Source organism: Watersipora subatra, chromosome 1, assembly GCF_963576615.1.
Source record: "Watersipora subatra chromosome 1, tzWatSuba1.1, whole genome shotgun sequence".
NCBI lineage: Eukaryota > Metazoa > Bryozoa > Gymnolaemata > Cheilostomatida > Watersiporidae > Watersipora > Watersipora subatra.
Window position 1 is genome coordinate 4,681,601 of NC_088708.1, and position 12,501 is coordinate 4,694,101.

General features: G+C 38.0%; 1 protein-coding gene across 1 annotated transcript in view; it reads left to right on the top strand.

Moving 5' to 3' along the window:
- LOC137390936 (C2 domain-containing protein 3-like) overlaps nucleotides 1-12,501 on the top strand; it is a 46,793-nt gene that overhangs the window by 18,051 nt on the left and 16,241 nt on the right. The window contains 13 exon segments of the mRNA XM_068077273.1: nucleotides 1,724-1,841; nucleotides 1,928-2,016; nucleotides 2,124-2,321; nucleotides 2,419-2,520; nucleotides 5,020-5,106; nucleotides 6,035-6,228; nucleotides 7,149-7,195; nucleotides 7,341-7,460; nucleotides 7,715-7,846; nucleotides 8,523-8,725; nucleotides 9,507-9,609; nucleotides 10,828-10,979; nucleotides 11,075-11,237. Of these exon segments, the coding sequence (XP_067933374.1) occupies nucleotides 1,724-1,841; nucleotides 1,928-2,016; nucleotides 2,124-2,321; nucleotides 2,419-2,520; nucleotides 5,020-5,106; nucleotides 6,035-6,228; nucleotides 7,149-7,195; nucleotides 7,341-7,460; nucleotides 7,715-7,846; nucleotides 8,523-8,725; nucleotides 9,507-9,609; nucleotides 10,828-10,979; nucleotides 11,075-11,237 (1,708 nt within the window).

Sequence of the window (12,501 nt, forward strand, 5' to 3'; positions counted from 1 at the left end):
TTTTACTAGTATTGTGTATGGCTAGTTGTACATCAATAGTTGAGTATTCATCAGTTAGATTTCTCGTAGCAAGTTCAGAACCAAGAAGCCTATCAAACTGAACAGCTCAAATCTAAATCACAAAAGATAGAACATATTGAGTGTGAGCAGAGTAAGCCATCACAAATTACAAAGAAATACAACATATAAATAGTATGGAGTATCGTGTTAGTTATGATCGGGTATGTAGGTTAGCAAGGGATGTGGATGAAGCAGGTTTGGCTTTTGGATGGAAAAACCAGTCATTGGAAAAATCGGAAAGGGGAAGAAATTGGGAAAATTGGCAGTAAGTTGAATAAAGTGAAAAAATTGGAATTATATTGAGAGTGATAATTGCCAACAATTAGGCTCATGCATACAGTTTATTGCTACCAGGAATAAGATGTTGGAAAATACTTGCTTGGGCAGAATTTTGAGTGAAATTTTGAGTGGATTATTGTCTGTGAGTTCCACTTGGACTGGGTCTATATTAATGGAGCGAACATACCTAGATTCAGTTCAACTCAATACACACAGCTATATCATTGACAGTAATAATTGTCTTGGATAAGTTTGAAATGCTGATATGTTTCAGTCAAAAGGCCAGCTTAATTTGTGAGAAGATGAAATATAATTTGTCCAGGGCCAGATAGGATTAGAAGTTCTAAGTTTAGTTAGTTAGAAATGCTAGTCTGCTCATCACAATAAATCAAAGTAATTTTAGATATGATGAAATTGTTACTCGGTTACTGTTACTGAGCTCATATAACGCTGGTAAAAATGTCTAATTTGCCTCTCAACTTTCACCGTATTAGGTATAGCTGATTATTGAGTATACCATAGCTACATGTATGTCAGTACAAGACGGGCCAGTGGATAGCATTTGGACACAATTTAAAAAGATCAGCAATGAGAACGGCAAAACAATTGGTGCGATCTGCTAAATTTGCAAAACAAGAGTAAGTGCAAAAAGAGAGAGAGACTATAGAATACTATCTGTATGATTATCATATGCGGTTGCAATTATCTTTTTTTTTTACATTACATTTTTCATCTGAGTTAGTTCAATATTGCAAGTTGTGTGTTTTGATGTTTACATGTAATTTGAAAATTAATGTTTCACCATGTATATCTGTTATACATTATATATATATTACAATATATGCGTATTATTACTGAAAATTTAAATATAAATGTGTTTTATTAATCAATAAATTGTTAATATGTTCCATTTAGCAAACTATAGCTCAAATTTCTCTTCGCAGACTGTCAATATTCATACTTTTTCCCGTTTTATCCCAGTTTTTCCCACTAAACACTTTTTCCCAGGACAGTAAGTACCACCAGTATTTACCGCACCGGGAATAATATACCAACCCTGGAATGATGATGTTCCTATTACAGTCAGTAGTGCAGAGCTTTATACTTGGTAGTAGGGAGTATATAGTAAACTGTAGGTAGTCTAGTCTGTACCAGCTAAAGGAGTGGATGCACGAAATAGCAGGTATCATATAGCAGGTTGCAGGTAGTGTATAGTATATATGTGATAGCAGGGAGCATATAATAGATTGCAAGTAACTTGTTTCTGATACCAAGTAGCGTATGCTAGATACCTTAATAGGACAATGTATTGGAAAGCTCACATTATTTTATTCGATGTCTTATCGGTCTTGCGTTCTAATCCATAGTTATTTTATTTTTCAAGGTGAGCATCCAATTAGATTCTGACTCTCCATCATTCGCCACTGCTCTGCGAGAGCTGCAGATGTCAAAAGCTAGGAAACAGCATCCTCTTTTGAAGCCAAAGCCCAGTACACCTGTAGGTAGGTGTCAATGTTTGCTATGTGACTACTGGTTGAGATAGTTTTGTTGTTTAAAAATGATTTCATGCTAGGTTTTGTGTTTATAGTTGCTCCTTCCAAACCTGACTATGTCAAGTCTGATGCTCCTGTGAGGATTAGGATGGACAAGCAAGGATCAGAAAAGACAGCCCGGGAGGTATTCCGGTTTGCTCATATTTTGCCTCAATTCATGCGTAGTTTTTCCTCCTTTGGCTGTTTTGTACCAGCGGAGCTTCTAAGTCTTCTTTGACATCGATATTACAGTCTTCCACTGACCTGATGCTGCACGTGCTGTTGAGTGTTTCTGAGGGGAGACAATTGCTCACTGAGCACCAGTCGCTGCCTATAGTGAGGGGCGGGGCTATCAGCACTTATATCATATGCCGTATATTCTGGTCTACAGACAAACTGAGATCTGAAGTTTGTTGGAGTAGCCGCACGCCCAACTATATGATCAATGAGGTTTGTGATTAAATTATTTTTTTTTTGTAATATATATTTATCACTTAATTGGCTATTCATAATGTCTTGTTTTTCTCCATATATGTTTACATTACAGACCTTACCACTGCATGTAACAAAGGAGGTTCTGTCAAATATGGCCAACAATTACATGGTCCTAGAGGTGTGGGAGAAGAGGATGGAAGCACAGAAGGATGGGGTGAGCTTTTGGCCGGCAAAACAGCCAGCTGCCCTAGTTTTAAAGTCAAAGACTGCGTGTCATAAGTTACACTTAAGTGCTTACAAAAGATTGTTATACATGTACTATATTACTATTATCCCACGACCAAACAAGAGTGAAGCGATTGATTGGGAGATTTATGATAAATGCACATGTGCACACAACTCCCGAAAAATTATCCGTTTACGGCCGTCACCAAACCCTTGCAACAAAATCCTATCAACAAATTTAATATTTTTCAGTAAAGTCGTTTAAGTATAATAATGATAGAAAATGCATATAAACCTATTTAAATATGTTACCAAGCCTTTAAAAGGTTACCGCAAATTCCTAAAACTAACCCATCTGATCGGATTATACATAAATAGACAGATTTATTAGGACGAAAATCGTCACAAAACGCTTGAAAAGCTTGATTTAATAAAAGTTAAGACCGGAAATTGAAACGCCAAGGAACAGGGAATAGAACGATAAAGTCTTGCACATTTCACGAAAAAAACGTGCACTTTTCACCAGTCTATAGCATTGTTTCCAAGGTTTCGGCAATTAACATAGGAGTACAGAAATCATTTCATTCTTGTCGATTTCAATTTTTTCATTTTCAATTTCATTTGCTGACACATTTGAGTACTTTCGTATCCTAACTGATGTCCAACGAAGTATAAGTAAAGGAAATGACGATGATATTTTTTAACAGTTCTTATGAGATTATTACAATAATTAATTATAAGTTTGGATGACTACAGAACAATGACTACGTAGCACAGATTTTCTAAAAATCTAACGCAGTGTAAGTAGCCTAAAGGGAAAGACGATGATATTTTTTCTAACGGTTCTAATGAGATTATTACAATAATTAATTATAGGTTTGGATGACTACAGAACAATGGCTACGTAGTACAAATTTTCTAAAAATCTATATCAGTGCATTTTACTTCTAATATTGGCCGATATTGCATTTCTCTTTTTGCAGGAGGAGAGATATAAACATATAATCTTTTCCTTTCATTATTGCTATTTGTTGTATATATAATAACACCCACACCCAGTACATTACAGCTACCATTGCAGTTATCCTATTTGACTGCTAATATTGCATTTCTCAACCATCAGTACCCTTTCTTTTTTCCAATATCACTTTGGGCGTGGGCTGTATGACAGTGGAATTTCTAGTATTAATATTATTATATATATATATATATAATTACAATTGTACTGATACTTTCTAAGCATTGGTAGAATTTCTGGCGGGTAACCTTTGTCTTCTGTTGCTCACTAAGTGATCACATAGAGTTGGTTAATAACCTACAGGATGGTCACAGACAAGTCTGGCTGTATCGTCAAATCTTTTTCTATGTAAGTTCCCTAGAAATCTTAGCCGACAACACTTTTCTAAAATATTACCTAATTAATTTTGTTCGAAGATCCACATTATGGAGATTGACCTTTACTTCTCTAGTTGAGGACATCTCTAAGGAACAATGCCAGAAAAAGATGAATTACCATACTCTGTCACCAACTAAACATTTACTGTAGCAGGCTTGACTATAAACTATTTGGTTTGTTGTTCGTGTCAGTTCAACTTTTAGTACAGTCAAACTTTGACATGCGTAATAGATCCATTCTGATATTTATTTTGTACATGTATGTTGAAACCCTTATACGTTGGAGCCTATACTCTTACAAAGACGCATTGCATTTTGTTTAACTCATTTCAGAGTTTTAAGAACAATGATAAACACTTCAAGTAATCACATGCAGTATGATATCAATCTATGTGACCAAATTATTTGCTGAAGCTAACTCACCTTGGAGATATGTGAATGAAAGCGTAGCCTCAGCTATTCTTACGCTTTTAATTTTACCAGTTTGTTACTTTTTCTGTTAAACCGTAATGTTTCAAGAAACTCTGGTTATCATATGTTGGAAATTACTTCATATGTCAAGAAATATATTGGTTCAAATTTTGTGTTGAAAAATTATATTTAGATTTGTATTAGTATTTATATTGTTATACTAGTCTATCAGACACACAACATGTATCTTGTTATACTAGTCTATCAGACACACAACATGTATATTGTTATACTAGTCTATCAGACACACAACATGTATATTGTTATGATAGTCTGTCAGACACACAACATGTATATTGTTCTACTAGTTTGTCAGACACACAACATGTATATTGTTATACTAGTCTGTCAGACACACAACATATATATTGTTATACTAGTCTGTCAGACACACAGCATGTATATTGTTATACTAGTCTGTCAGACACACAACATGTATATTGTTATACTAGTCTGTCAGACACACAACATGTATATTGTTATACTAGTCTATCAGACACACAACATGTATATTGTTATACTAGTCTATCAGACACACAACATGTATATTGTTATACTAGTCTGTCAGACACGCAACATGTATATTGTTGTACTAGTGTGAGAGTTTAGTTATTTCTTGTAGCTAATCGGATACGCCAAGCTTCCACTTAACACATTCTACATGTCTTACAAGGAGCCAAAGATAACACAAGTACTGCTTAAATCACAGGTAGGTGTTTAGAATTATTATCTAATGTTTATAACTATTGGCTATCATAGAGTGAAACGCAAGGTCATTTGCTTACAGTTCCTAGTAATTAGTCACTCTATTATTTAGTTCCCAGTAATTGGTCATTGTATTATTTAGTTCCCAGTAATTGGTCACTCTATAATTTAGTTCCCAGTAATTGGTCATTGTATTTTTCAGCACCCAGTCATTGGTCACTACTTTTCAGCACCCAGTAATTGGTCACTACCATTTAGCAGCCAGTAATTGGTCACTACCATTCAGCACCCAGTAATTGGTCACTATCATTCAGTACCCAGTAATTGGTCACTGTACTATTCAGTACCCAGTAATTGGTCACTGTACTATTCAGTACCCAGTAATTGGTCACTGTACTATTCAGTACCCAGTAATTGGTCACTACCATTCAGTACCCAGTAATTGGTCACTACCATTCAGTACCCAGTAATTGGTCACTACCATTCAGTACCCAGTAATTGGTCACTACCATTCAGCACCCAGTAATTGGTCACTACCATTCAGTACCCAGTAATTGGTCACTACCATTCAGTACCCAGTAATTGGTCACTGTACTATTCAATACCCAGTAATTGGTCACTACCATTCAGTACCCAGTAGTTGGTCACTACCATTCAGTGCCCAGTAATTGGTTACTACCATTCAGTACCCAGTAATTGGTCACTGTACTATTCATTACCCAGTAATTGGTCACTACCATTCAGTACCCAGTAATTGGTCACTGTACCATTCAGTACCCAGTAATTGGTCACTGTACTATTCAATACGCAGTAATATCGTGTCTTATTCTACAACAGTGATTACCTTATCGATCAAGGAACACTTGTAAGTTAATCTGCATTATATACTGGTTGTTATGCAGTGCTCAACATTTTATTCCCTTGTTATATAGTACCCAGTAATCGCAGTGGACAGCTTTCTTCCAGTGGTAAATCCGCTGACAGGGAAAAAGAGGGGTGAGGTGAAGGTTTTGTTGGCCATGGGTACTCAAGAGCAGGTGATGTCTTTGCAAACCCTTAAGGTTATTGCTACGGTGGCAGACCTGGAGCGGCAGCAGCTTGAGCAGCAGGTTTCTCAGCCTATCAGGTGTGCGCAGTATCTGAGCACTTTCCATGTTTCTGTTTTTAAACTAAGCTCTGTGAGGCATACTCCATAATTTCATTTAAAATGCATACTAAGAAAGCACAATGCAACCTTTTTAAATAGCAATGAATCCTTACCCGGTGTTGTCTCCTCATGGCAGGCCAAGCTATGTGAATCCTTGAAAGGTGTTGATTGATCCAGATTAAGCTAGGTTTCTGTGTTGTCTGCTCACTGCAAAGTCGACTTTAAATAGTGTTATCTTCTGACAACAGAATTTATTTACATGGTTGAATTTATTATACTCCATACACATTAATTGAACATTCAAGATTCATAAATAGTTATAAATCTATATATATATATTGCTGGTTCTGTCTGACCTCAGTAGGAAGTGAGGCTAATTTGAACTACAATAGGATTGTTTGCAGGTTGACAATCACTGGTATCAACCATGTCAGCTGTATTATCTCACTGTATAGATGTCAGCTGTATCATCTCACTATACAGATGTCAGCTGTATCATCTCACTGTATAGATGTCAGCTGTATCATCTCACTGTATAGACCTCAGCTGTATCATTTCACTGTATAGACGTCAGCTGTATCATTTCACTGTATAGACGTCAGCTGTATCATCTCACTGTATAGATGTCAGCTGTATCATCTCACTGTGCGGTGTTCAGCTGTATCCTCTGACTGTACAGATGTCAGCTGTATCATCTCACTGTACAGATGTCAGTTGTATCATCTCACTGTACAGATGTCAGCTGTATCATCTCACTGTACAGATGTCAGCTGTATCATCTCACTGTATAGATGTTAGCTGTATCTTCTCACTGTACAAGTGTCAACCTTATCCTCTCACTGTTGGGTTGGAAGTTTGTTAAGCATGTTGCAATGAATGTTCTTCATTTTTGTTAACAGATCAGTTGCTGAAAAAGATACAGAGCCTTGTCTTTCTGACAAAAATGGTTTGTATCTGATTCCAATTCTTCATTATATTAAATACACGATGCGGTACCTGTGTGTAGACAATTACTCCAGGATTTAATGACAATGTGTGTATCGAGGTAGAGCATTTGTGCCTAGACTTTGACCTACCTTCTTTCCTTGCAGAGCACCGGTTTGATTTAAGGTTGGTTGCGGTGAGAGACCTTATACTAGATGAAGGAATGTATATGGGAGAGGCCGACTGCTTCATACAGTACCATTTTCCTTCACAGCCTGGTGGCACTGGTGAGCCCGGTAGTGCCTGTCTCATTTCTTACTAAAAAAGAACCTTTTTAGTTTTTTATTTATTGTGTTTGCATTGAGAAGAGAAGGAATGCCATTAGGTAACTCTTTGGCTCCTCGTGTACCAACCCTACATAGTCTATATGTACGATTAGCTCTATGAGTAGACAACTAGTTGAATGCTCGTTGCATGACTAGAGCCATATAACTACATGTATATCACTTAATAGAGTTACCTTCATACAATCTTGTTGAAGAAGGTGAGCTAACATTAAAGGCGTTCCGATCTCCCACAACTCTCTGCACTGATGCTGTTACCTTCAACGATTTTCATTCGCATCACATTACACTCGGGGGAGATAAAAACCTACAGGCTTCTCTCATTTCTGGTAAGATTATTTTTTGTTCTTTAAGCGCTTGAGACGTTAGCACGAAGATGAGTCTAGAACTTTGGCTCTGTAAAGATATCTCTATTTGCTGCCACACTAGGCCTCTAGGAGGTCTTTGTAAAAACATATCTTGTCTTCAATTTCCTCAGCTCGTTCGCCTTCTGTAAAGGCCTCATTTTATCAGAGATTTGGGAGTTTCAAATACTAAAATCAAAGATTTTTGGGATATGTATTCTCCTGATGCATATCAGTCACATGCGTACCTTATATGTATTCTCCTGATGCATATCAGTCACATGCGTACCTTATATGTATTCTCCTGATGCATATCAGTCACATGCGTACCTTATAGCTGAAGGCTGCTGACTATGTTCTAAGTACTTTACACTGTTTATGTATTGTATATTGTGTATACTGTATATCGCGTATACCGTATATCGCGTATACCGTATATCGCGTATACCGTATATCGCGTATACCGTATATCGCGTATACCGTATATCGCGTATACCGTATATCGCGTATACCGTATATCGCGTATACCGTATATCGCGTATATCGCGTATACCGTATATCGCGTATACCGTATATCGTATATCGCGTATACCGTATATCGCGTATACTGTATATGGTCTTGGGAATACTTATGCATTTGTTCCTTTTGTATATTGGCTAGCATTTGGCCAACTGCACAGTGCGGCCATCCCACTTGAGCTCTGGTGTCGGTTCTACCACCCAAACACCCGGGACCAACTTATGGCAAAAAGTTTACTGCCCCTTCCAAAGCTGCTAGGCCTTATCACTATGGGCAACAACAGCGAGTTACAGAGCAGTCAGTCATACAGCCTTCCTCTCGTGGCCGCAGCGGAACGCCGTTCGGTAGGTCGTTAAAGGGTGCTTATCGGAAATATCAACAAATTGGTAATTCTTGCATCTTTGGACAAATATCCCACAGTACTGTTGGTGAGACATGCAGTGATTGCTCAATGTCGCTGGTTACAAACAGAGTGGCAAGAGGTCTAATCCTCAGTAGGCTGATGCTAGCAGTTGTAGAGAATGATAATGTCTACCTCATCAAAAATGTTCTCTCTAACATCTCATGCAGGCCATTGCTATTAAAACTTCATGCATCTAAAATCACAGTTATAGTACGATCATATTTTGGTTCACCTCGCAATGCATTTACATGACAACCACTCATACGCAGCCTGTTTACTCTGCTGCAATTTTATAAACGGTTTACCTGGCAAACACTTTTTTAACTGTTCACATGCACAAATATACTTTGCATACCTGAGCCATACTACCACTCAACTGCTATTGAGAGGTGTAATAGTGACTATTGGTACTGACAGGAGTCGCGAACTCTTACTCCATTCATCATCGCATTCATTTCCTGCAGGCATCAGGGAGTGCCTGCAGGAAATGAATGCAATGATGAATGGTAGTAAGAAGCATAACTGCAGGCATCAGCAGTTATGTAGAGGCTAACTGCAGGCTTCCCCTAACTGCAGGCATCAAGGGATGTCTGCAGTTAGAGTTTCCTTGTCTATGGTAGTCCTACAACTTTTCAATATCAATTCTGCTTGCCTCTGACATGTTACGATATATTTTGTTTACACTAAACTTATCTTTTCTCATACAATGGTGTATATTACAGATGGGCAGTGTAGGAGTGCTGGACATCAGCATTTCGTACACAAAGAGTGTCCTTCATCTACCTGCTGCCAGTGTTCCTACCCTCCATTCTTTGCATACCTCAGGTAAGCTCTAGTCTTGTTACACAGTTTTAAACTGCTAGTGTATGCAGAGGTCTCACTTCACTATTGTTGCTGCACACGTAGGTTTCCTTTCAATATGGTTGCTGCACACACAGGTTTCCTTTCACTGTGGCTGTACAGTTGAGCCTTAATTAAAGATTAAAGATTAATTTAATAAAATATTAAATTAATCTTAAAGATTAACTTACACAAAATTTTAGCTGATTTGATCAGAAAGTGTCAGTACTTTTTATCATTTGCGTTTGTTTTTGATGTTTAATGTGATCTGACGGACAGGATGTTTCAAGATTAAACTCGACTAACCTTGATCGTGGTTAAAACGCTCGGAAGAAAAAACATATCGAAATGATGTCACTAGTTGCGAGGCTGCCTGTCTCACTGTACTGATATTGTAATGATGTCACTAGCTGCGAGGCTGCCTGTCTCACTGTATTGATATTGGAATGATGTCACTAGCTGCAAGGCTGCCTGTCTCTTACTGTATTAATATTGGAATGATGTCACTAGCTGCAAGGCTGCCTGTCTCTCACTGTATTGATATTGGAATGATGTCATTAGCTGCAAGGCTGCCTGTCTCTCACTGTATTAATATTGGAATGATGTCACTAGCTGCAAGGCTGCCTGTCTCTTACTGTATTAATATTGGAATGATGTCACTAGCTGCAAGGCTGCCTGTCTTTTACTGTATTATTATTGGAATGATGTCATTAGCTGCAAGGCTGCCTGTCTCTCACTGTATTGATATTGGAATGATGTCACTAGCTGCAAGGCTGCCTGTCTTTCACTGTATTAATATTGGAATGATGTCACTAGCTGCGAGGCTGCCTGTCTCTCACTGTATTGATATTGGAATGATGTCACTAGCTGCAAGGCTGCCTGTCTCTCACTGTATTAATATTGGCTATGGCTTTCAAGCTGCAGTGCTGCGTGTCTCTATTCTGTCGGTCTCTTTGCCGAAGTGCAACTGTAGGCGTCGTAATCACATGTTCGCTTGAATTGGAGCGTTTAACCGCGATCATGTTCTGTCGATTTAATCTTAAAACATTCTAGCAGTCCGATCTCTTCAAACATCACAAACAGTCATAAAGGATGAAAAATGCCGGTACTTTCTGATATAGTTCGCTGAAATTTTCAGTAAGTTCGTCTTCAATCTGTTACTGCACTTGTATGCATATGTATATGTCATTCATTTATATACAGGGCAGGTTATACTCAGTGCCTGCATTGAGTCCATCACCGGTCTGAAGAGCGCCGCCCTTGCCTTGTCTCATAGACATCAATGCCTTGATTACTATTCAACTGTTGGTGTGAATCTCTATGTAAAAACCATGCTGTCTTTTCAGCCTAAGTCCGTAAGTTCTCTAAGCAGTCCTTTCCTGTCGTAATAGTTACTGACATAATCTCATCGGAGAACCTCCTATGCAGATAAATCTTTTCGTACATGCAGGATATCCGTGTGAGTAAAACAGAGCCCCGAGTCTTCTACCTTGATGACTTTGGATTTAAGGCTTTATTCGAGCTGCCATTGATGGTAGACAACCAGACGAGTTTGGCTCAGTGCTTGCACACAGGCTATTTCCTTATTGAAGTCTGGCATCAAAGCTTGAAGGGTATGTTTCCCACTGCGTGCAGCCAGACTAGATGTACACACGCTGACTTTACAGCATTTCAAAGTGTCAAATATCTGTGTCAGGAAATGAATATCTTTTAACATCTATTCGTATAAACAAGCAAGCGCAATGACTGACAATATATCCAAAACCTCGCTTGAACCATGAATTCGTCTTTTTCTGTGCAAAAACTTTCTATTTATTATTGACTTGCAAAGAATTGCATTTCGATTTGACTCCCATTGTTAAACATATGACTTGACACATATTCAGCGTGATGTTAGGTTGATACTATACCATATTAATAAATTATGGTAAGAGTCTCTGATGTACATACAGTATAAGTACGTTCCTTGGATGGCAAAGACACGCTTGTATGTGCATTAGCCTTAGTTGCTATACCTTCAAGTTGGAGTCAGGACGACAGGGATCGCTCGTTGGAAGAGAGAGATCACACCTTTATAGTCTCTGAGTCAACCATAATTATATACATTGATAGAAATGAATTTATAGGCAAACAAGCGTTGGATTTGCTGGTGCTGGTTTTTACATGCACCCCATTAACTAGGGGACTGGAAATACCTTTGCTCATCATTTGCCTGTTAACTCTATGGTTTAGCTCTGGTAAATTAAAAGTGATTTTGGTGCATCTTAGATGAGCAGAATCTTGGGTGCTGAATGTCGCGCCATATTGTTTATAACTTAGGAAAGGGTGTTGTTTGCTTTTCAGGGTTGTTGTTAACCTAGCTCAGATGAAGGCCTACCTAATGGCCATATTTCACCTTCGTGTGGTTACTCCTGAAAGCTTGACAATACATACCTTCTTTCTGTTTAACCACTACCTGTCCATGATTGCCACCTTCTAGGCTCTCTCACCTATGCATTTGCTCAAGCATACTCGTCAAAAAATTAAATTAAATCATTTTTTTCAAAAAAATAACTCAAACGAGTCATTCTTTACTTACTCTGAGAGCTTGGCTTGTTTGATTGGAATTTTGTGGTATTGTGACATGGCCCCCCCTTTCTCCTAACTACATATTTGGGATGGTTTTGTAATAGCTGATAATAATAGCTAATAATTTGTAATTTTGTACCTCATTTTTCTACAAAAAAACATTTTTCTTATTGACAAGGTAACGCCTACTTGGTCAGCTTGCCATACTCTCTGCACTTTCAATCTCCTCGTAATGCCTTGGAGTTGCCCAAGTCTCACGTTTGCTACCTAAAAGCTGCTTTGAATGTTGTCTGATTGGCAAGTCATTTG